Genomic DNA, 25,669 nt, shown 5'->3' with positions numbered 1-25,669 from the left:
CAAACAAATATCTCTAACAAAATTGATTTGAAAATATGTCTTCTGATTTTTATCATCGTCACTCCAATTTTTGAATTGTGTATTTAGAAAATAGAAAGCACCCAAGAGAAGTCTTTTGCAGGCTCTTGAAATACGTATTCTTCTAACATGAATCCCAGCTCAAACTCACCTAGACAGTGCAACGCTATGGAAGCTTAGAATGATATGATATTTCAAACACAATTTCATTTATCAGATTGATTTTGACCTCGAATTCTTCTACAGTAAGTTGAATCTATCATTTGACACCAATCTTGGCTCGAAATTCTAAAGTGATAGACCGCTGATTGTATAGAAAAATTGTGCTAAATTTTAGGGGAGCAACCCGAAAAACATATAATATGTATGAAGAGTTGTCTAGATGGAAATATAGGTATGTTAAGTAACCTCTCGTCTATACTACGTTCCTATAAGGCCCATTTTGAATTAGAGCATAGTCATGCAAAGTTTATTTATTTCTGTATTAGGGGGTACAATATTTTCGTCAGGTATATTTTTTCTCAAAAAGTGGTCATTTAGCGATGCGCAGCTCACGACGCCATCTCTCGGGCAAGTAAAGAGCTACTACATTCTTAAAGCACCTATCGGTCCTGTACCATCGGTTCTACTCGAAAACGATTTATTTGTTATTGGAGAAAGCCTATGGTAATGGATTTAAAGTGCGCTTTAAACTTTAAACCTCATTAGCATGAGTCATATACACATCTCATCTCCAGAGCGGTGCATGCTAATTTTGCAATAGAACGGTAATATCTTTGTTTTTCTTCACATGTATAAGTACAGTAGGAAGGCAACGTCAAAAATTCTTACCTCTACATTCACAATAATTCAAATATTGTGCAGTATTGTATGGCTCGTAGCCATTAATAATATCTCAAGTGGTTCCAATATATGCGCAGCGCATTACGCCATCTCTCGGGCAAGCAAAGAGCCACTACACACTCTCCTGCTAATACCGATGATGCTCCAGAGGAGGACATATTACAGTGATATAATGGCGACATGAGTTGTCTCATTTTTGATTAGTTGCCGGGTTTTAGCCCAAAAATGGCGGCTTTTTGTTTACATTCTCCGTTGAACTGATTTCTTGGATTTATTCAAAATGTAAGACCCATTTTAGTGAGGAAGTAAGAACATTTCACGCTATAGAAAAGTACTTGTTATATGTGTTAAAGATTTCTCAAAAAAAAAAGAATGCCTATAGCAGGTAAATCACTAGTTGACAACTTGTGAAGCATTTTTTAGGTAGAAGGTGTAGGTGTGCCTACTCTCAAGGGATTACGGTATTTCTTCTCGAGATCGTTAGTGGAATCTTCAGTTAGGAAATCCAGCGATCTCTGCCAAAGACCTCCTTTCACACCATCGTGGAGAGGTGACTCTGCTGCAACGTGGTGGCGCCCATAACGCCACATCTCTGTTAGACAGAGTCACTACACGGCAATCATCTGCTGCCGTCTTCAAATGCAGGATATTGAAGGAACTTGGTTGTTTCGACGTAAATAGTTTGGTGGTAAGCTTTAGTTTACCCCAGTCTTTAAATCTAACAGAAGATAGAAATGTCAGAATAACATTCATCACTGGTATTCGTGTCCTGACTTTTTAAATATTCAGAATAACTTCATCGTCAGGAATTTCAACAATTGAAAATATATACCACGACATTCGAATTAAATATATACAGTTTTTCACACATGTACGTTTCAGCCAATGCTGAAAAGCCAATGTTCAATTCGAGCTGTAGAAGAAAAATGATACAGCTATTCAAGGAAGTGATCACTTATTCCTTCGTAAAGTGTAATCCTTCGTTGAAGATGAAAAATGGTAAACTGCCTCCAGATATCATTAATGAAGAAGAGTGACCCCAGAACAAGTTCTTGGGGAACGCCTAAAGACGCTGAAATGATTACTGCTGGAAACTTCGAGAAGTTAATTGGGCTGTTATCATAATTTCTTATATTTGGTGGTTCCGACTATTGGAAGTCTTTAGGTGATCGATTACCACGAACCACTTTATTGTTCCGAGATAAATCTTGTCTTGGAAGCTTTAGTTTATATTACCCTCTTCTCCTCCAACATGGAGGTGATAGAAGTCTGCAGACTCTTCGAATTCCACAAACAATGGATAAACAAACCGGAATAACTTCATTTCAACACCCAGAAATCGTGAGAGGAATACTAAGACATTTACATCAAATATACACAGTTTCTCACACACGTACGTTTCAGCAAATATTGAATAACCCATGTTTGTTAAGGTGAAGAGTTTTATCGCTTTCCCAGTTGGAAAACATTCACTTTCTCGCGAGCACCCCGTTTTTCCAACAATCCTCCCAACATTTCAATTCGAGCTGCTGAATAATTCGCCATCTCGGAGTCGATCATCTGGTCCTTCGACCCGGATTCGACCACGGCCAGGTGGCGGCGGCAAAAACCTTTTTTCGATGAGTCCATACTCATTTCGCCTCGTCTATTATTCATGGCATTTTGGCCGTTTCATCGCGACTCCTTCATTGCCTGTACCTGACGTGCAGCGCCTATGCGCTTGCGATATCTGGGGCGGTGTCGAGGTGGCGGTTCGTCCCCCAGATCCCGGCGCCGTGGGTTCAGTTCGCACGTTTTCCCAGTCTGTCGTCTATGGCGGTTCGCGGTCTCAGAACAGATCCTGAGTGTTGCGAAAAAAGTGCTAACGACAGAGGAGATGTCTGGTGTTGTTATTCTTTGGAATTTCACTCTGAAATTCGCGTTTTGAATTCGATTTCGGTTTGGCACGTTGGAGGTTCCGACTTGGAGGGATATTGAGGTAAAAAAGTTGAATAAAAACAAATAGAAATGTTTCCTTGGACACTGCCATAACAACATAGTTAATTTGGAGAAAAACAACGTGAATTATGAATGTATCACTTTAATGACTCAACCAAACTTATAACCTTCCTTATTTGCTAATTTTTAAGGTATTTAAAGCTTTTGAATGGTCCGTCGATAGGTGATAATGACAGGTGACATAACCTATAACATGGAATGTCCAATAATACTTGGAATTGTCTTGGAGACGTAGAGGGAATGATTAAGCAGGTGTTCTTGGTAACCTCGATCTTCTAGGTCGAACAGTTTTCAGAGTGTAATCTTTATTGCTTTACTGTTCTTTTTCAGTGTTTGATATTCAGAATTTTATTAATGTGCCACTTGTTGTTGGAACTATTAAGAACCTTATATGCGGTGTTAAGTAGATAGTGTAGAATATATTTACATAACTGTAAGCACAATAACTCTTTATGCTATAAAAATAACGAAACATATTTTTTAAAGATTGCAGTATGATAAATTATCGAATGGTTATTCGACTTTGAAATAATTATTTTTGTGCGCTCGTCTCCGCAACGGTCATTCTATCATTCAGTAACAAGTAACAATGTCTGTATGTATTTTAGAATTTTGAGCCGAGAATGGCCTCAAAGGATACGATTCGATTTACAGATGATGAATCCGTCCTCAAATTCGATTCTGTCCGTCCGGAAGGCCGTAGGTACTTCAACTAACGAACGGAAGGACATAGGAACTTGCAATTTTCCCTCGATCTCTCAGATCTCGAAAGTCACAGTTGAGTTCATCAAAATCCTATTAGAGGTTCCGTAAATACAGCCAGTCGTAATTTTGTGCTCTCCTTAATTCCAAAACTGCAAATTCGAGAAGAGAATTTGCATGTGGATGAAGAATATCAATTTAAAGCCCTGTCACACAAATTGAGAAAGAATATCGAAAGAAAACTACCCAATTTTTCCATGATCAGAAATCGATTTTTCGATAAAAATTCCACATGAAAAAAAATTATTAATAATTCTGAATTAAGAAGGAATAATTTATAATAATAGGAAATATAAAAACATCTTAATGAATGAGATATAGTATATGCAAAGTCACTTGGATGAAGCCAGAATATTTCGATTATACATGGGTTGTTCAAGTTTCCAGAAATTCTTTTGGGGCTGATGAATTTATTGACCAACAATACTTTTAAATGAACCCCGGTATTTAGCAGATCGCGGTATCCACTTATAAGGGACATCTATGGCCAAGCGTTTTTATGGACTAGTTCAATTGACTTTGGATATACTATACTAATCCATATAGCTGTTGAAAATTAATGTATATATATCTGTTTGTCCTTTATGAATTATAACATCATTTATACGATAGCAATGAAATTTTGAGAATTTGTTTACTGCAACCTTTCAAAAGTTTTCAAGATAGTACAATTCTACAACGAAAGCTTCTTGAAAATTCAATTGTAGAAGTAAGAATTATAAAACCGCTGCCTTCGCCATTTTGCAACGCTTAGCTCTTTATAAAAGATTGGGGTCACTAAAAAATGCTTTCCATATAGAACTGAAAAATGGCACAATGTGAACTGAATATCAAAAACACCCTAAGACTGCATCAATGTTGTGACGATGCTCTTATTGAATTTTTTATGGTTCTGATGATGCGATCACCTTGAAATCTATATTTCATATCAACTAACAAACTCTTAACTTCGTCGGTTTTTTAACCACGGAAAAATTGTGAATTTCTTTTTCAATATACTTATATAATTCTTGAATTTTCTACGGTTCTAGATAGACGATCAACATAATTTTTGTATGAAACTTGAAATTGTTATTTTTCGTCTAAATTGCAAAGTGAAATTATTATTTTATATCTCAATGTAAATTTTCATTCCGATCTGCAATTAACGGCGAACCAAACTTTATTTACGTAGTTTCTAGCACTTAAACATTACATTTTGATGAAATAAAGTTATCTGTTCGGTGAACGTTGAGAAACGTCATTTAAAAAAAATTAAAAAATACGATGTGCTATATACCAACGTCATAGCCTTAGGTTATAATACTTGATAAATTCAGCAATGACATAATAAAGTTCTAACATTTACATTCCTATCGAAGAATTTATTGATATTACTTTTCCTCAATTAGTGTTCTGGTAGTAAAAATTATTAGACTCATAATTTCCTTGCTTACCTTTTCCATTATCTTCTTCGCAGATGTAATTAAAATTCAATAAAAAGAAAATTAATTGATGAAATTGTTATCAAGTATAATTAATGTTGAGCTGGAAGTTATTCATCTAAAGGGATAAGTTGATATTTTACCTCAATCCGTTTATTTTAAATACATTTATTGATCAAGTAAATGTATATTTCGCATCTAATCCTCTGATGTGTGGAAATGAAAACTTTCTTATTGGATTGGTTTGTCCATGAAAAGTTTGAAAACATCAATGACAGTTATTTCAATAGAATTTTATTGCACCCATCCCCATGACATGTTGAACAGCTGAAATATTTCGGATCTGTATCGTTCTTCTTTTTCGTTTCACAATAGTTGGAGGTTTTTCCAATACATTCCCTTCTAAACTCAGCGTATTTTCCTTTGGGATGATCTCTGACAACAGCACATCCTGTAGACCCGTTGGGACAAGCAGTTTGTTTGACATTGCTTAATGTTTTGCACTCCACATAATCCGGAGTGTTGACGGTGACAACACATTTATAGCATTTAACGTGCTGAGCAGTTAAAGCAGCTGAAAATTAAAAATCCATTTGAAAAGAGAATTCTTTCGATTTGAAGTTGATTTTTTTGGGCGGATAAATTTTACGTTTACTTCGCCTAGAAAGAATAATTCTGTAAAATTATTGCTACCAAAAAAAGTCGAAACGTATGTAACATATAGACGATTCAGATATGAAAAATGTATGATAAATCAAAACATTACGTAGCATATTCTATATTCAGCAATATTTATTCAATGAATGGGCTGAATTCTTACCAATATTGAAGACGAATATCACAACAAAAACTTTGAAATGCATTTTGTAAACTGAACGTTCAAGGTTTGTGCGATGTTTCGGAAAATTCCGATTGCTATATGAATTTTCGATAACGAATTTCTCCCAATTTCGATAATGCAGGAATTTATGGAATTCATAAAATTTCCAGTGATAATTCGGTCTAGGGAATTCAAAACTCATTTTATTCTTTCCTTATACCGATGAACTGTTTATGGATTATTTAAAAAATTTTACCGCCGTTGAAAACTCCTGTTTTGTCTACACTCTCTCTATATGGCATGGAAAAGGGAGATCCATCATTTTCCTCACATGCTATATGCTATTTTTGCTTTTAATGGTCTCAATCGATTTGATTTGCCTCAGTGATGAAAAATACTATTTCTTTGCTTAGAGGTCATCAGATATTGAATTTTGAGGCCAGTTTTGAAGTTTAAATGCGTAGTATGAGTTTGTTCATAGAAAAAAGCATGATTTCTGATTTGATTTTATATTTGCAAATACATAACATATTAAGAGGCTCCAATTTTATACTTTTTGAAGTCTGTCGTTTCGTCACAAAGTTTGTAGTTTTCGAATTTTGAGCCGAGTTCGATTCACTAATGATGAATTAGTCCTTTTATTCAATTTTATCCATCAGTACGTAAACATGATAACTCTCGAATTGAAAGACGTCCAATCTTAAAATGTTTGTTCCTGTTAATTTCAAAACTGTACCTAAATTCGATAGGGAGATCAAATTTGCCTTCAGATGTAGAAGACAATTTTAAGCTTCTTGCAAAATTTCATGAAGAATATTGAATCAAAATTACTCCGCGACCGTAAAAACTTTGGGATTGTGGTTGTTGATATGAAATTATATTTTAAAAACTTTGTCAGGAATAAATCTGAGTGTCTTTCAGAGAGAATATTGAGATCCAATGGACTAGTTCAGTGATGTTGATAATACTATATTTGACAAGATAGAATTAAAATATAGATCAAAACTGATAAATCAGTGAAAAAATTTTGAAAATCCATCAATAAATGACTGAGAAATAGATTATTTAAATTTACGTATTTTAGCGCGGAACGTCTTTGGTCTCCGACTCGTCTGTGACGTCACGCCACTGGCCTGTGATCGCTACACCACAAATTACGTTTAAATATTTAGCCGCGCCAAGGCTCTCGCGCCGTTGTTTGTAGTTGTACAGTGTAGTTTTAACTCGAGTTTTGTTTTTATGTCACCATAATGGAAGAAGGCTTCGTGAAAGGACAAAGTTATAAATAACTGCGGTCCAGCTATGGGAGTTGAACAGTAGGACAATCCACTGGACTAACACTCCTAGACTTGCTCAGGCAAAGAAATTCGTGAAGATTTCACCTACTTACACCAGAAAGCTCCTGAAGCTGTCACGAGCGGAGCTTCGGGTGATGGTGGGACTGCTGACGGGGCACTGTCGGTACAAACATCATTTGTACCGTATGGGTAAGTCAGCAGACGAGATTTGCAGGTTCTGTGGATCGGAAGTAGAAAAGGCCGAACACTTGATATGCAAGTGTCCAGAGCTGGCTGGCCTAAGAACCATTCACATGGGCAAACCGGTCCTGGATACCAGAGAGGTAATGGCCAAGGCCCCTAGGGAGGTTGTCAATTTTATTAACGTCGTTGACGACCTCCCTGGGTTTCTATGAATGAGTAGGGTAGTGAACAAAAGATCTGCATGGTCGCAGTTCCCGGAAGGCTTACCGAAGCAAAACGACCCCAGTTCAAATAATAATAATAATAATACTCAATAACTTATTTCAAACCAACTTACACCTTAGTGTTTTTATTATCAGAAATAGACATCTAGTACTGATAGGTACTTACATCAAAATGATCTTCATACACATATGAAGTAGTTTTAGGTCCAATTAAGTCACGCCTCATTAATTTGCACCACTTCTTCCTTTGATTCATGTCATTTGGTACATGAAAAAAACAATTTATTGGGGTTTTTAATTGTCGTGCTTGCACACATAGGCACAATACAACATTTGTAGGATTTTTTTTATTTCAGCCATCGTGTAACGAACAAAACACGACACGAACGGCACAAGTGATTGTACACCAATTAATTCGTAAGCACTCTGCGAATACCAGTCGCCTCGTGTAAGTGGCGTGAAGTCACACACTAGACTATGAAATTATTCTTTCAAGCGCAACTTCAAAGTCCCATAACTTTTTCATTTTTAGAGATATTACAATGATTCTTCCACATTTTTGTTTCATTTTACTTAAATTTTTAGAATTAATCCTTAACAAAAAAATGAAAACTAGTCCATTGTTGTAGAAGCTTACTACTTCAAAGTACACCATTCGAAAGATCGAAGTATTTTTTTTTCTAAGAAAGAGGTAAGGGGTTAATTTCTCACAATAAAAATTCACCAACTGAATCGTACTCAGCATAAGAGAATTGAGGAAGCTTCTGGTGATTCTAAACTTCGGTCGTAAAAAATTTGAGTGTCTAAAACTCAGTTGCAAGAACGTTGATTAATATGCCATCATTAATATTTTAATCCTTCAGACGGTGGAGCCTATTGGCTATCTGCACCGTTTATAATAAAAAAAGATCGAAATTTTAATGCGGCATAAAATTTTGAAACGTTCCTTCAACTGGGTGTTAGCTGGAATATTAAAATCCAATTGTTGTAGAAACTCGCCGTTTTGAAGTTCACCATTCGAAAGTTTGAATACTTCTACGAAAGAGGTTAGATACAAATATATGTATGTATTTTGTTAACGTAGCAGTCTGATATAAGAAGGAAACGATAAAATTTGCAACAAACCTTATTGACGCAGTTTGAAAAAAAATCCAATAATTTTTACCGACCTTGTAGCTAAGTACACCCCTGAACCCATGGACAAAATGAGACGGTCGATGTCTGCTTGTGACACCTCGTTCCAAGCAACTTCAACTTTGTTGATTAATTGTGCCTGAGTCTGTGGAGGATGGTGGAAAGTCCAAAGTGGACTGTCCCCACCTCATCATCATATTCCACATAGGTTTTTTTTGGAATTTGAACCTACAGCCATCGTGCTTAAATAGATTGAACGCAATTCGAAGCTAAAGAGCACTTTATCCCCCATTCTGCCTTCGTTCGTTGAAATCTCGACTACATTGGTTTGAGGTCAGACTCTTTGAAAATTTCTACTAATAATCATTAATTGTTGTCTTGATATTGATGATGGACTATATGTTAGATAGTTATTTGGGCTGTTTCCATCATCTATGCGGTTGGTTGTTTCCGACGTATCGGCAAGCATTCGCCTGCCGTCTTCAGGGTGGTGGTCTCAGGACCTACAAAAGCTTGAACTAAAAATAATGGAGATTCCGCACAATAAATAATAATCCATTATTATATCTAACCACTGATACTGATAACCGTTTATACTAAACTTTCAGAAACTCAAGCTCAACCAAGAAGAAACGAAGAAAAACAATATTGCAGAACAAAATTTCTTTCGAAACATAATAGCCTCCATCTAATATCAAGGATTAAAAAAAGAATACGTGTCGCTCTTAGTATCCATATGACTGTAGAGAAAAAACGAGTAAACATTAAATATTCAAATTATCACCTTACTCACAGTTTTCTAAAAAGCAAAGTTCTAAAACGGCTCATGCTAATCACCCTCCTGATGTCCCCGGATCAGTTATTTATGCAAAGTTTTATTAAAGAGGTAACAGGGGAATTTTCGTATTCATAATTTTCGAGAAGTGTTGAGTGCAGAATTTGCCTATTTTGAGCCCATTTTCTTCCCGAAGAGTATGACTTATCCTTTCGTATTTTCTAACGTCGAAAATAAGGTGCAAGAATTTTGGTGTTGTTGAACCCTTTTCTCATTAGAGGAAGTCAAACAAGAACTGAGATGGAATCAGCATATTTCAAATAGATACGGAAGTAGCAAGGATTTACAAAGTATTTGCTTGATAGACATATGAATGAACGAGCTTACAAAAGCACGTGACACCACGTCAAAATGACAGGCAACGTGGCAAAGTGATGAAGTAATCTATTTGGGAAAACACCGCTCAAAAGGAATTGTTTTGTTTTCTTTTTAATTTCCTAACATAAACGACAACCATCCATAGAAAGAAGGGAAGAAGTTTTTTTTTGCCATTTTTATATTAAGTAGACATCTACTTTAAAACTCGATGATAAAACTATCGATCCAGCTTTTATTACTTAGGAGTACAAATTGATAATAAATTGAATTTTAACATTCACGCTAAGAACATTAAGAAGACGGTTATTTCTTGGTCAAAACATTTGAGCGAATTAGCCTACTGGAAGAAAGGTATCAATACTAACACCGCGGTAACAAATCTATAAGACATTTGCCGCTCACTACTGGAGAATGCACACCCAATATACGAGTTCAACTACAGTAAAATACCAGCATTGAGAAATAGCAGAAACAACAGCGCTTAGAACTATTACAAGAATGAGGCACCCGAATAATATATTCCACAATCCACCAAACGTCTTACTCTATTCAAGCACCAAGATTGAACCAATAAGATCCAGACTAAATAAACTATCAACCAGATTTGTTGAAAAACTCAGAAAACAAGACGATGTATAGTATATGTAGCCCTCTGTGGCGACAAAAAGCAATTAGACATAATGCCTGTGTCTAGCCGAAATTGTCGTCACAATACTTAATATAAATGTACCTGCGTTAGTGTAACAATGTTCTTCCGTGGTACTTGTACATACAACTTTCTCATTCATAGGGTTCTCAGAAATATACAGTAGAGAATATTTTTCCCCTACCCTAATTAGTGTGCAGGCACCATGATACCATTGCGCAGGCATACAACTTAGAGAATAAGAAAAGGAAGAAGAAATCCACGGTGTACAATATGATTTTATGTTTGTAATCCAGGTATAAAACTGGGAAAAAGAGAGATCAAGGGAGCAAGTTACGAGGTGATGACCAGTTAAGTTAGAAGAGTGTTCAAGGATGTTTCCAAGTGCTGTACCACAATAAAGTTCTCGTCTGTCGTCCATCGTGTTTTAATAATCCCCACGAAAACGTTATATCCCAAACCTCTATCAAGATGATAACAAACACCCAATTATTCAATATATTCAGAATTTAACATGAAAATTATTTTTGTTTTTCTTATTATCAGAAATTTAAAAACGATATATCTGAAAGAACAGGCTGAAGGACCCAAGGACGATGGCCAATTGCTCCGCAATAAAAGACAGTTATCTATCTATCTATTATGCAGATTGTAAAACTTAAACAGGATACTTCAATTTAAAAACAAAATTAATCTTTTCTAGTACAAAACTACGTCATGAGGGAATGATGTGGCACCGGAGCAAAGATGAAGAGCTTGTTTGGGATATTATGGATAGTCTTGGTGCTTGTCTCAGGTGAGTCCAACTCAAATATACATTTTTCAAGCGGTAAATTTTCCGTCGAGTGTTGAACTTTCGGAACTCACCGCCATTTAGTTGCCCACTTCCCATTGTTCTGGATGGAATTACAGGATCTGTTCAGTTCTGAACAGATTTCTACCTCTATTCTGCTACAAGAATGGATCGGAACAATGGAAGAACTCTGGAGTAGGCAACATTCAATCTGCGTGTAAGTAATTAAAGATTAATTTATACGATCATCCCTTTTGTTCAACTTTATTAAACTGAAAACCAGGTTGATGGTATTGTTACATGTCAGAAGTTTGAGGTGATAAGGAAGATGGGTCAGTTAGGCATTTCATCTGTTGTGAAACAATCCCTAGAGAATTCCTAGATCGAATATCTCTAAAATAATCAGAATTGAAATGGTTTTTCACACGAAGAGGGTAACTCGAAGTTTTTGGTTCAATATTTTCAATAATGAACCTTAGGAATTTATCACGAATAGATTTTATTCTAGTTTATCTGGAATTTTCTTAGAGCATATTATGATAGGTGTAAATTCCAACACTGAACTCATACTTCTGTAGTTAATTGTTAGTTTCTCTGGAGTTCGTTTGATTTCTTGATCTATCAGAAATAGTGTCGGACTCGAAACTCCTCCTCAAAACCTTTTTTTTGCTCGAACAATTCTGATCTCATGTTCCTGAAAATAACACAATTAAAATTTTCTGCATAGATGTATATTTCTAATTGCTTCCATCATATAAGTTTCAACTCCCCTTTTCTCCAATATTTCCCAATTTTTATCTTTTTTCACTCTTAAGCCTAAACAAGATTTTTGAACTATGCTTAGGTATTCTCACAGACATCTAAAAATCGACAAAAACAAGAAAGTGATTTATATGGAATAAAGTAATGCAAAGAGCTCTTATAACATTTCTGTAATTAACACTTCACAAAATGTGATCCAAAATGATCTAGGATTTGAATGAATGATATTATAAAAAATAAAAATCTTATGTGTTATTTGAAATTGATTCCTAGCATATCCCTCAGTGAAAAACTGTGAAACGTATAGTCCAGTGTTTATATTTATTTTCTTTATTAATATCTTATGTGTTATTTTGCGAATTAAACATAGATCTAAATGGGCTTGTATCGATTTTGTGAATAACTAATTCTGGTAATTTTTTTTCGATAATAAACTTTTGGAAAAAAAATTAACACAATACGTTTTGTTATATATAGAATCCAAATCTCGAAGAAATTTTTTACCAAAATATTTAAAAAAAAATTGTTTCTCAGCAAATCAACAGCACATGCATAATCATGAAATTGAAAATATATATTACATACTTTGATGACACTCAATACAATATTTTTTACCATAAAATTCTAGTACGTCTAGAGAGATGAATTTTTGAAATTTGCAGTCCCATCGGTTGCTGTTCATTGAAATTGTTTTAAATCAAAATTTTATATATTTTTTTTTCATCACGAGATATTTTGAATTGAAAGAGGAAATAATAAACCATAGTGTAAAATTTGTATTTCTTCTGTACTTAGTAGTAGATGATGAATGAAATATTCTTTCAGGATATTCCGGTAATCCAGATGCCAAACGTCTCTATGATGACCTCCTTTCAAATTACAATAAATTGGTACGTCCCGTTGTCAATGTCAGCGATGCCCTTCAAGTCAAGATTAAGCTCAAGTTATCTCAACTCATTGATGTTGTGAGTAAAACTAACATAATCACCAAATTTCACGAAACTCCATCTTTTACTCATAAAATAGCAGGTAACCAAAAAAGATTTACATTTATTTTTTTTTCAAGTTGTTGCTTTACACCTTATAGGTATACAATTATGTGCTTTCGTTTGAATCCTTCAAGCAATTTGAAGCTTTATTAGAGCAAAATTCTTGAGGTAGCGGGTTGAATATATGAAAAATTCACAATGAGCTATAGCGAATCCATATTCGCTATAGCTAACAATGATCAAATCACTTTTAGTCACCCTGTCCCAGAAAATGCAACAAACTTTTACACAAGCTGAAGGTGATGCAATTTCAAGATAGATTTTTCCAGCATCCTCTAACAAAATCAAGTGAACGCTTGAGTAAAAACCTCTCTCCTACAAAATTTAATAAGAATGATACCGTTCGAGCTTCTTCATTATTGATCACGACTTGCACGTCTAATGTTAATTGACCCTAATAAGGTTTTGATGGAGAGCTGAAAAGCTAGTTTATCTCGGTAGATTGCAGCACTGATGTTTTTCTGAGTGCCAGCTCTCAGCTTCTTCGCCGTAGCTTCGAGGTTTGTTATCGGGATTAAATTACGTACGTTTTTTGTAGATAACTTCCGATTTAATTTCCTGGGGGACACTGATAAGGTGCATAATTTTAAATAGCTGCCCAAGTGCACTGATAGATTTTTGATGACTCTGTTAATGTCCGAGAGAAGTTTTCGTACTATATTTAGGTTTACATCAAGGGTTTGTTTCACCACTTGCTGGTAAAGTTCCAAAAAAGTTATTCAAAACTTACAGAAAGTACTGCCACCCTGCTGAAACCATATCTATTATCTGATATGAAAGAATATGTTTTATCTGAGCTCGATAGGTTTAGATTTAAGGGAGTTTCATGTTCCATTGCACCTTGACCTTACGGTCTATTGTGCCCTCTTCGGAGCTGTTATTGCCATAAGTCAGTTTAGTTTACAGCTCACCCTCTAGTTCCAGATTTCTAATGAACTGCAGTATTTGGAATAGCTTCAAGGAGTTTACTTCCGCACTTCTACAAGTCTTTTACTCAAAGCATTTTTTGCGTTGGTTGGTAGAAGCGAGGCATTGCGTTACCAGGTGATGCTCCTCGAAGAACCTGCTCTCGTCGTTTTCTGCTAGACTCATTCCCATGAGGAGCTTCCTGAGGCAGCAATGCCCTGTAAGGAATCCAGTGAGGAGGTGTAGCATATTCTTGCTAAGATCCAGATATTTCTTAGATCTCGCAATATCAAAGTTTCGAAGGAACTTTTTGGAATGATGTAATCCAGAAAGATTCCTTTTTAGTATTTTCTTCTCCCAAAATACTAACTGATTGTTTTCTTGCAGAATCTCAAGAATCAAATTATGACAACGAATCTTTGGGTTGAGCAGGTGAGCATACTGCAACAAACTAATATTTTTTTATCAGTGCATATCATGTTGGCTTTCAAATTTCATTTTCTACGTTTACAGACATGGTATGACTATAAACTTCAATGGGACCCAAAGGAATACGGTGGCGTTGAGATGCTACATGTACCTTCCGATCATATTTGGAGGCCAGATATTGTCCTCTACAACAAGTGAGTAAAAAAAAAATTAGTCCTCGATTATTGCATGAACTTTTCATTATGCATAATTGTAGTTTCGAAAGAAATATGATATTATTTGTTCCTCACTCATGAATAAGATTCATTAAACATCTATGGTGACAATCCATATTCTATATGAACACTAAACAGTGACAACTTATTGTTGAGTAATAACAACTGCAAATGTTATTCTGCAATATAACTATTAATAACTGAATGAAAGATTGAGAAAATTCAATCTGGCTTAGAATCGGTTTTACCGGTATCACATTGGGGAGAGCATATTCAGTATTTTAAGTGATCCAGAAGATCCAGAATGCTGCCAATTTGAATGGTTTTGGAAGAGATATTTATATTATTTAATGTGATGAAATGGCCCGTTTTAACTAAATGTAGTTAAAACGGGCCATTTCATCACATTAAATATCTCCCTTGAGATTCTTTAGATGCTGGCGGAAAAAAGTAAAACACCGCAAATTGCACCCAAGGGGTTATTCCTTAACCTCACGGAATATCTGATCTCATCAAGAGAATAGTGCTTATGCTTTACTGATGCGGTTCCAGAGCTTTCCGATATGGAAACATGATCATGAAATTGGAAACATATTTTACTTTGTTAGGAATTAATCAATTAAACACGAATCTTGTATTATTTATCTGTTTATTTGGTAGCGTTCTAATGAGACATCTTAACATATCCTATTATTATAGTCAATAACTTCCCCTTATCAAGCAAACCATCAAAGTTCTGGCCGAGTATACTCCAAAATTTTATTATTGGAAATAACTAAAATGACCTGTCTCAGTATCGTGAAGAATCATACTTACAGAAACCAAATTGTTTTATGTGGGCCACCTTGAAACACTCAATAAACTCAATAAGCCCCAGGCCTGAACAGTAAAAACACATTTAATAATAATAAACGCCTTTATTGGATAGATATTGGATATTCTACTCAGGGGCGAAGTCAAGCAATGCTATTCAATTTAATCCCCCAGGTAGAGAAAAACACATAGTTTATTGAGAAGACAAAAACAGTCTCTTGATAGCAAGTTTAATTTTATATGAGGAAAGCGTTCTAAGGGAAGGAGGTATTTTTTATTTTATTATATTCAATAACAGCGTTGTAGTGAAACGATTTTTCAAAACCAGATGTGAAATGTCTGGGAATATGCAGACTTGTTAAAAGTCTGAGAGAACGATCAGCTAAGTCACCTCTGAAATTCAGAAGAAGGCGAATATAAATAGGTAATCCAGTTTCAAGCACCTTATGTACCAAATTAAGTAAGTGAACCTTTACCCTGTTCTCCATTCTCAGTTCTTCTTAAAAATTCGACTTTATATGTCAACATAGTCACCCTTACGAGTTAAGCATGTACTACAATGCTCTTTCAAATTTCAATACGTTTTCTGTAGAAAGTTTCGTCTTGCTTCTTGCTTTCGAAATAGGCTTCAACCTCGACAATCTCTTCTTCATTTGAGCAAATTCATTTCCTAGGAGCATTCTTTTGAGGTCTTCAAAAAGCCAGTAATCACCTGGGGCAAGATCTGAAGAATAAACTGGTCGAGCTGATGGAAGAGCAATTCATTCAATTTATCCATGTTTTTCATAGATTTGTGACAAGCAGCATTATCTTGGTGAAAGGGAAAGTTTTCCTTTTGCGTTTGAGCACGTTTTTCTTCATTTCTTCACTCAATCGATCTAATAACGTTATGTTATATTGACTGTTGATGATTTTACCTTTGTCAAGATAGTCAATGAACAATATACCATGCACGTTTCAAAATATGGATTACATAACCTAGCCAGATGATGTTTGTGATTTTGGTCTCATCGGCTTTCTACATCAGCCTTCCACTCAACTGTCACTTATCGACTTAAAAAAAGTCTTCAGGTTTTGTAGCAATATTGGCGTTATTTTTCTACATTCTTCTATAATTCGTCTCCTCAACTCCTCCAAATGATACTAGTTGCATTTTCTCTTGAGATGACTCCTTTTCAAAGGTTGTTAGAACACCTAAGAGAAAAAACGATATGGTTGCGAATTTGATCTTAAAAGATGTCTCCCCCCCTCGAATCAAAAAACAACATGTCCGAGTATTTTTTCGAAAGAGGAGACAGGAGAGAGAGAGAGAGTTTATTGGTGTTCTTACAATTTCAAGAATTGCTTACACAGGTCATAACTATAATTATAGATAAAGAGGTACTGAGGTACAAAATTTAACAAAACTCAAAACAATACTAAAACAGAATTAGATTGTAGTAGAGTATTGTGCAGAAGTAGTTTGAGTTAGTGTTAGTGGAAAGCATAATGATCTAGAGTATGAATAAAATTATAAATTAGTTTTTTGGTGAGATAAAATAATAAATTAAGTGTATAGATAAAACAATAGATAAAGTGTAAAGATAAAACAATAAATTAAGTGTTAAAACGAAAAATAAATAAATAAATACATTCATTTCGTCTGTTATATCATCTATAGTAGGCCTGGGACTTATTGAGTAACGTGGTACGAATTCAAATTGAAATTTTTCAGATGAAAATTTTTATTTCAGTGCCGATGGCAACTTCGAGGTAACACTGGCTACAAAAGCGACTCTGAACTATACAGGGCGTGTAGAATGGCGTCCTCCCGCTATTTACAAATCATCATGCGAAATTGACGTCGAATTTTTTCCATTTGACGAACAAACATGCGTTATGAAGTTCGGTTCTTGGACTTACGATGGATTTCAGGTAAGATTAATGGTTGCTCTTCCATTTCGTACGTCTGCGATGCTCAATCAATCATAGACTCTTGCTCGATTGGGCGTCTAGACGCCGAACTTGAAGTTTTTGCCGAAGTTTTTCTGTTGTTGGAGCGCAATAAGTGGTTGTATTGTAGGTAGACCTTCGACACATGGATGAGATGAAAGGATCGAACGTTGTGGATATTGGTATCGATTTGACGGAGTTTTACACGTCTGTGGAATGGGATATTTTGGAGATACCGGCTGTAAGGTGGGTAATGAAGAATTTCCAATTAAAGATTGATTGAAATCGATTTTATACAAGGCGTTGTAAAAAGAAATCCATTATTTTTACATGAAAAACAAGACTTTAACTACCATAGTTAGAATAATGATTCAGGTCAAATACTCGCCGTTTTATTCGATAGCCTATTGCCATTTCTCTCGTCCCTCATCCCTATTGGCAAAAATTTGAGACAGTCGGTTTTCACAAGTCTCTGTTGAAGCGAATTTTCCAGGAAATTTGTTCACCATGGATAGGAACAGATGTTAATCACTTGGTGCCAGGTCCGGACTATAAGGTGGATGCATAATAATCTCCCAACCAAGTTCTCGGAGCATCTGACGAGTCACTATCGATGTGTGTGGTCTGGCGTTATCCTGATGGAACACAATTCTTCTCCTATTTGCCAAAGATGGCCGCTTCTGGGCGATTGCTTCCTTCAGACGGTCCAATTGTTGACAGTACAGTTTCGAGTTAACGGTTCTGCCTTAGAGGAGCAGCTCATAGTAGATAATTCCCTGCCAATCCCACCAAACACTCAGCAAAACCTTTCTGTTCGTCAATCCTAGCTTGTCTACCGTATCCTCCGGCTCACTGCGTTTTGGCCACGACCGTTTTCGCTTGACGTTGTCGTAAGTGATCTACTTCTCATCACCAGTCACGAACCGCTTCAAAAATGGGTCGATTTTGTTGCAATTCGGCAGCGATTCGCAGATGAAAATTCGGTCCATGAGGTTTTTTTGCGTTAACTCATGTGGTACCTGTACAATGAGCTTCTTGAGACCAGCCTTATGCATATGATTTCAAACGGTTTTTTATGCAATCTTTAGTTCTGGGATAATCGCACAGTGCTTACATGATGGTCGGTCTCGACTCGTCCATGGTTTTATCCACATTTTCGACAATTGGCTTTTAAGTGCGTGGTGCATCTTTGACGGAATTAGCTTTGCTATTACAGTATCAGGACCATAAACACTATTTACATTTTCAATCGCCTGGCTTACATTTCACCTTTTCGAAGAAAAACTGTAAAATATAGCGTATTTTTTCTTTGCCAGTGCCCATCTTTGACGAGCGCTCAGACTAAACTGAATCAACTAATTATGGAACTGCCAAAAAACGCGAGATACAGATAACCAAAGCCATCTATTGGAAAAACAATGTTTTTTTTACTACACCTAATATTAGATTGCGATGAATTGTGAAGGGTCTTCCAATAAGAGGTTTCTTTTCTAATAGCACGCTATCTAGGCAGCTATCACTTAAAACTACGCCATTAGGTACTAAAAGTGAAACGATACACGCTTCAAAAACACATTGAAATTGTTAAAATTCACTGCAGAAATGGTCAACATTTTGCAGTTACAGTTCGAAAAACTAAAGCAGTTAGGGTCGCTGTGAAGCACTTTCTCGGCCGGCAATAGTGAAACTTATGGAATAATTTGAGCTGTAGGGTCAAGTTGATGATGTGAAGAATCGAAAGCGTGTGCGTTGCACAAGAACAACTGAGAATATTGCTGCTGTAGTCCGTAGTGTTGACGAAAACCCTGGTTTTTCTATTCCTCGTCGAACTTGGGAATTTAAGGCATTCCACAAACGACATAAATACATAGGACATAAAATTTACTTCAAGAACTCAAGCTGGTCGATCACCACCTTTTAACCAATTTAAAATCCTTAGACATTTTTTGGTTCACGTGTTCATTAAGGTATATGCCAATGCTCCATAATCAAAACAAGACCTTAATGTACGAATTCGTCATGAAAAATTTCATAAATAGAAAAAATGGTACTGCAACCTTAACCGTGGCGGCCACTTGGCTGATATTATTTGCCATCATTAATGGAATACCTTTCTCTTCACAATGAAATAATCACCCTTTGCTTTCTCTTCAAATATACTCGATTTTTTAATATAAAAAAAAACCTCTTATTGAAAAACTCTTTATTTAGAACAAATTTTTCGTCACATTCTCACTAGATACAAGGAGCATACAAGTCATACAGGGTGTGCCAAAGAGCTGTAACTCACATTTCAATGGTCCTTCAGCAAAATATTAAAAAAGATTAAAAAAAAAATGAATGCACTGATTTTGTGTTAGTAGCTATTGAGGGTTCATTAATTGATTAGCCTATTGGAGATCTTTTTCATCAAGAGGGTGCCCATACGGAAAAAAATGGGGGATTTCTTGTCACGAATTGAACGGGGAATTCAAAAATGATTTTGAGATTGGAATATCCCAGCGGCGTGTCATTTTGCTCAAGAAAAATTACGCCAATGATTAACATAAAATTCTAAATTCGATATCAATAGCGCAATACCTTCTTCTTGAAATTCACTAAATTTAATTTGAATATTTCATACCGAATCAGGAGGAGGGATCAAGGATCAAATTTTGACAAGACAAGAGCAATACAGGGAATGTTCTTATAAAATACACTGTAATAGTTGAAAATGTTAATTTCTGAAGTGTGAGATTTTATTCCACAATAGATCCTTTCCTCATTTTCGAAAAAACAATTATTGGTCCGAGTCTACCGGAGGTAGTGGAAGCATTTTCGGTCTCCGATTTCAACATTTACAGTCGAAAAATGAATTTCAGACCAATTACTCTGCCCTGTCATCTGGAACAAGAAAAATATATCTCTCTGATGTAGTGACTGAACATTTCCTTTGCAGGAACGAAAAATTTTACACTTGCTGTGATGAACCCTACCTTGATATCACTTTTAACATAACGATGCGAAGGAAGACCCTTTTTTACACCGTCAACTTGATTATTCCTTGTATGGGTATATCTTTCCTCACCGTTCTCGTGTTCTACCTACCATCTGACAGCGGGGAAAAGGTAAGTTGTTATCCGGTTTCAATTCAGATAATAATATAGAGATTTGATAGTTTTTCCTTTTTCCATAAAATAATTTATGTTCTTACTTTATCTCATTCGAAATAAGCTATTCAACATTTCTGATCAATGAAGTTGTAGGTATTCAATTTTAAGGTTGAATCGTTGAATGAAGACGTTTTTGGGAAAGTTCTTCTTTAATTATATAATACCAAATTTTCTGATAATTTTTTTTGGCGAGATAATTAAACTAGTATTGATTTGTTTCAGGTCAGTTTATCCATATCTATTTTATTGTCCTTGACTGTGTTCTTCCTATTGCTGGCTGAAATAATCCCCCCAACTTCGTTGGTTGTCCCACTCCTTGGGAAATTCGTCCTTTTCACAATGATTCTAGATACATTCAGGTAAATATTTATGAGAATTCTTACGAAATCTTACTCAATCAATAGTTGTTGATTAAACATACCCAACCCAATCTGAACTGATTTTACTTAATCTATGAAGTATTCTAATTAGTGCTTCAGAATTTCAGAATGAAATTTTTTTGGCACGTGAGAAAAAAATTATTCGAGAGGTTCTTACCAAATAGCTACAAATGGTGGTGTTAAAAAATCAGAAAAAATACGCGGCATGCGTAAAATAACCTAATAAATGTTGACTAACCCAAAAATCCATTAAATAATGATAAAAATATAATTCTAACATTATCTGGAAAAATCTGATATTTTGTGGGATCTCAATTGTTAATGAGAAATAATATTTGTATTAAATAACAATAACAGTAGACGAATTCTCTATGTACTTGTTACATAGGCGTACAACTTTGCTTCCGCCGTTTTTTTTCCGAAATTCGAGGCTTTTTCATAAAAAACTGCTTATACATTTATGATTCAAAGTATTGTCCATCGCTGGCCACTACTATCTCCCATCTTTCACTCAGCGTACGAATTCCGTGTAGAAAAAACTGGTCATCTCTTGAAGCGATCCACGAATCGATCCATCGACTCAAACGCATTAATTGCGGTCGATAGCGATCGCCTGTGATTGTTTCAATAGGTTTTAACAACTCATAATACACTACGCCGAGATGGAACCACCAAATACTGAGCATGACCTTAGTGAATATTCGGATTGGTCGATGATGTTGAAGCATGGCCAGGATATCTCTATGATTGCCTACGCTTGGGATCATCGTAATGAACCTATTTTTATTCTCCAGTCAGAATGTGATACAGAAATCTCTTCCGTCTTTGCATTCCAATCAGCTGTTCACAAGCAAACAAACGCCGTTCAAATATCTCAACTCGTACCGCAACCAATTTTCTAGTTTCTGAATCATTCCCATAACTTTCAGGCGTTTTGAAATGGTTTATTGCATCAATCCCAATGATCCTGCCAATTATTGTTGCGTTTGACACGAGTCTTGACCAAGTAATGCCTCCAATTCTGTATCTTCAAAAATCATCCTTTCTCACCTCCATGCTGGCCTTCTACGTCAAAATGACCGTTTTTGAATCGTTGAAACCACTCTCGGCACGTTCTTCCACTAATAGTGGCCTCACCATAGGTATATGAGAGCATTCGATGAGCCTCAGCCGCAGATTTCTTCATATTGAAGCAGAAAATTGAAAGCTCCCACAAATAACGAGAATTTGGCTCGTATGACATGTTTAATCGAGAATAATTTTATGATCAAACAGAAATCGACTAATATTTCGATGGTGTTATGTTCACAAATACCTAAACTTATTGTATGACATCTAAGATCTTTTTATTTCGACTACCACTTACCACTACAGCCATCTATTGCAAAACGGCGGAAGCAAAGTTGTACACCTAATAGGTATATACTCAAATTTTTCCCTGGAAAAACTTTTTACCGTTGTTGGCAATGGAGCAGAGTCTGAAGACTTTACTTACGCAGTATTTTTTCCCATTACAAATATTGTTTTATCAAATCACGAAACTCGTTTATTCATTTTTCGAATAACAACAACTGTAGAATGTATCACTTAATCTTCAATATCTTTATCCAGATTTAACTCTATTTTTCGAAATTTTGTCACGCATTTTTTGAAGCTTGGTACTAACGGAAGAAAGTGTTATGGTACTGGTGGTGCCATCTGTGCGCTCCATTGTCTGACTTCTAATCGAAATACCAAAGTACTAACTGTTCAAAATCCAAGAAAACCCATAGGTTTTTTATTTTGGTTAGAGTCATGTTTAAAAATAATTTTATCAAGATTTTCATGATGAAGAAACTTGAATTCCTTATTTTTCAGCATATGCGTGACAGTGGTGGTTCTGAATGTACATTTTCGCTCTCCGCAAACACATATAATGGCACCATGGGTGAAAAGAGTGTTCATTCATATCCTTCCTAGGCTACTAGTTATGAGAAGGCCTCATTACCAAGTAGACAGAAGAACGTAAGACATGATCAATAGGAAAATATACTAGAAATTTAAATATGGAAAATTTAATCTGACGTTATTTTTCTTGTCAGGATAACATCTAACCCACGAAGAGTAATGATAAGAACCTGTAACGGCCTAGAGCTTAGAGAACCTGGAATGTTTTGCGACTCTGAATATTTAGAAGAAATTGACATTTTTCCCGGTACTGGCTCAACAGATGAACTCACACCAAGGTAAATATATGACAATGGCGAATTTGAAAAAATATTATAGAAGAGTTCTTTTCCTTATGGAAGACACATTTTCCTTTTGAGTCTAATGTAGGTAGAGACAGCTTTGTGATCAGTTTCGGTATAAAAAAAAGCAGTTGGAAAACTTAATAAACTCATTCAACAACCTTCAACAATTGCTGAACATTAAGTTGTTGATTACCGAAAATAACATCAGAATACACTTAGGGACGCTCAATTTCAAATTATGTTCGTGCCAGTCCTTAACAAATCTGGATAAATCAAAAAAGTATAGGTCTCAGTACAGAACCCTGTGGGACACCAGACAACAGGAATGAAATCGCATGATTCAACCCCCGCCAAAACCCTCTGTCAAACGTCAGTGTTTTCCTAATTTTTCCTAAATATATTACATATCTTGTGACAATTTATCCTCCTTTCTGAACATTTATTATTTTTTCAAAGGGGTCGGAGAACCATCTGATTAAACCATACATTTTGAATATAATAAAATTGTTCAAAATCAATGAAATTTTCCACAGAGAACTGGAGGCTAGTAGCTTGACTCAGTGTCGAATACACGGCATGACTCCTCCACCAAATCTTGCCTTTCATATAAGCGAACAAAATATGGAGCAAGATATTCTCCTAGGTGGTGCCTGCCTAAAGGACAACTCGAGTTGTACGTCCGATATTTGGCATCACTGTCCAGAAGTGCACAAAGCGATAGATGGCGTGAGGTTCATAGCTGATCACACCAGAAGAGAAGAAGAGTCGACCAAGGTGAGATTTAGAATCTTAGTGCTCATTCAATGTGAAGAAGGTTATTTTCGGAAGCTTTCACATTTATATGCCTCCTAGCTGCAAATGGCAGCTACATGCGTGTGTATATCTTGAACGGTGTGTAAGTTTTTTGTTCAACTAGATAAGTTTTCAGTGAATCTCACATAAATATCTATGAAATTCCATCCATTTATCTCTATATATTTGTGCAACGCAAAATACCCAGAAATAGATGGCAAGTTTAGGATAAATAAGAATATAAAGTAACCCACCACATTATTCTATACGAAATTAGAAGGTATTCTCTTAAATGTATTAGTATTTTGATGAGGCGTTCTCAGCTGATTCTTAAGGTAACCCCTCTCTCAGAAGTCAGAGGATTGCAGTTGAATATCACTAATGTATCATCAGTATGGCTACTCAGTGATCCCTGCCATATACACCTACCGTAGTACCGTTGAGTTTATGCCCCAAGCAAGTCTTTCGAGAATTTCGTAGTTTATGAAATAAATGAGTAATAATAAAATTTAGATTTAAATAAAAAAAGCATGCATTCTCTTTTATGAAGAGTAAAGCAAGTTTGATAAACAGCAACGAAGGATTCTTTTTCACATTGAAATAGGAATACATATTTATTTATTAACGACTGTTTATACAGAATAGATCGTATCAATAACTACTGTATAATACAAAACGAGACAAAAGAGTCTAGATATCAAGTACCTACCACTATAGCAAGGTAAAAATGAAAAAAACATGTTTTCAAGAATGACTCAAATAAAAATTCAGTTATATACCCACATTTTAGTAAGCAAATTGAAATGCCTCTTAAAAAAAGGAAATCAACTTCGTTAATCACTGTTTTTTTTTTAGGTAAAGGAGGATTGGAAATATGTAGCAATGGTACTGGATCGTCTATTTTTATGGATTTTTACCCTTGCAGTACTCGTTGGGACAGCAGGAATCATTCTCCAAGCTCCAACATTATATGATACAAGAGTACCAATCGATTTAAGATTATCGGAAATTGCCACAACAACAGGAAAGCCTCACGTTGTCTCTTATCTCTGAAGGGATTCAAGAGATTTATCCGCTACTTCAAGTTTTTGATGTTGACATGTTGACTTGATAGTTTGAAAACACGAATGCCCAAGTTAATGCCGAAAGTCCTAGTGCTACTTTGATAATTTAGAATGCCAGTGCTCTAATTCGAAGAAATAATAAAGATTCGCAAAAATACATCTTGATCTGATTTTTATAATTACCTAATCTGGAATCATAGATTATATCGATTCACATAAAGACTCTTTTTCTTCAGAATAATTCATGCAAAATATTGAATTTTTAGTCTTTTCGAATAATCTATACTTCCTAATAGTAATCAAAGATGTTGTTTCATATATTTTAGTCTATATATTGTATAGTAGTCTTATAACATTTTTTAATCTCCCCACTGGAAGCACAAGAAGAAATTTTCTATTGTCTGAATCCGTCTTTAATAATTGTGTTCGAATTCCACTTAGCAAATAAATATTATGAAACATTGTAATATGAATTAAATTGTTTTTTTCTAGTTTTCTACTAACCCCAAGTTGTATAAATTCTTATATTATTGGTTGTCGAGTTTTTTCAAAAATATGAAATAAGCAATAACTTCATAAGTGGTGTATCATATTACTCATTTTCAATATTTCAGATAACGCAAAGATTGCAAAAAAATACCGTCATTT

At 35.3% G+C, this 25,669-nt stretch overlaps 2 protein-coding genes across 4 annotated transcripts; one reads left to right on the top strand and one right to left on the bottom strand.

Moving 5' to 3' along the window:
- The first annotated feature begins 2,628 nt into the window (after positions 1–2,628).
- Positions 2,629–25,499, top strand: LOC123681811 (acetylcholine receptor subunit alpha-like). Of its 3 annotated transcripts, XM_045620128.1 has the most exons (13): positions 2,631–2,839; positions 11,207–11,299; positions 12,884–13,023; positions 14,401–14,445; positions 14,527–14,636; positions 17,204–17,384; positions 17,533–17,648; positions 20,341–20,509; positions 20,777–20,913; positions 22,792–22,938; positions 23,016–23,159; positions 23,699–23,939; positions 24,813–25,499. In XM_045620128.1, exons 2-13 carry the CDS (start codon positions 11,251–11,253, stop codon positions 25,008–25,010), a joined length of 1,677 nt encoding a protein of 558 aa, XP_045476084.1. In that variant the 5' UTR covers positions 2,631–2,839; positions 11,207–11,250; the 3' UTR covers positions 25,011–25,499. The 3 variants fall into 3 exon arrangements, with proteins under 3 accessions (XP_045476068.1, XP_045476084.1, XP_045476076.1); XM_045620112.1 differs by having other exon boundaries at positions 2,629–2,839; positions 14,401–14,636; XM_045620120.1 differs by lacking the exon at positions 2,631–2,839 and adding an exon at positions 3,178–3,292 and having other exon boundaries at positions 14,401–14,636.
- LOC123681840 lies at positions 5,177–5,995 on the bottom strand. Its single transcript, XM_045620152.1, has 2 exons — positions 5,866–5,995; positions 5,177–5,619 (listed from the first exon to the last, which is right to left on the bottom strand). The coding sequence occupies exons 1-2, from the start codon at positions 5,906–5,908 to the stop codon at positions 5,324–5,326; spliced, it is 339 nt and encodes a 112-aa protein (XP_045476108.1). The 5' UTR covers positions 5,909–5,995; the 3' UTR covers positions 5,177–5,323.
- Positions 25,500–25,669: the final 170 nt, after the last annotated feature.

This window comes from Harmonia axyridis, chromosome 1 (genome assembly GCF_914767665.1).
Source record: "Harmonia axyridis chromosome 1, icHarAxyr1.1, whole genome shotgun sequence".
NCBI lineage: Eukaryota > Metazoa > Arthropoda > Insecta > Coleoptera > Coccinellidae > Harmonia > Harmonia axyridis.
Note: the sequence above shows the minus strand (reverse complement) of the source record. Positions and strands in the feature narration are given on the sequence as shown.

What these genes read in the sequence shown, in the direction of transcription:
- LOC123681840 (XM_045620152.1), bottom strand. Translation starts at nt 5,908, where the DNA reads ATGCATTTCAAAGTTTTTGTTGTGATATTCGTCTTCAATATTG. An exon ending in GATATTCGTCTTCAATATTG is followed by an intron (nt 5,620 to 5,865) that starts GTAAGAATTCAG and finishes TTTAATTTTCAG; the next exon opens with CTGCTTTAACTGCTCAGCAC.
- LOC123681811 (XM_045620112.1), top strand. Translation starts at nt 11,251, where the DNA reads ATGAAGAGCTTGTTTGGGATATTATGGATAGTCTTGGTGCTTGTCTCA. An exon ending in TTGGAGATACCGGCTGTAAG is followed by an intron (nt 17,649 to 20,340) that starts GTGGGTAATGAA and finishes TTTCCTTTGCAG; the next exon opens with GAACGAAAAATTTTACACTT. An exon ending in TACCAAGTAGACAGAAGAAC is followed by an intron (nt 22,939 to 23,015) that starts GTAAGACATGAT and finishes TTTTCTTGTCAG; the next exon opens with GATAACATCTAACCCACGAA.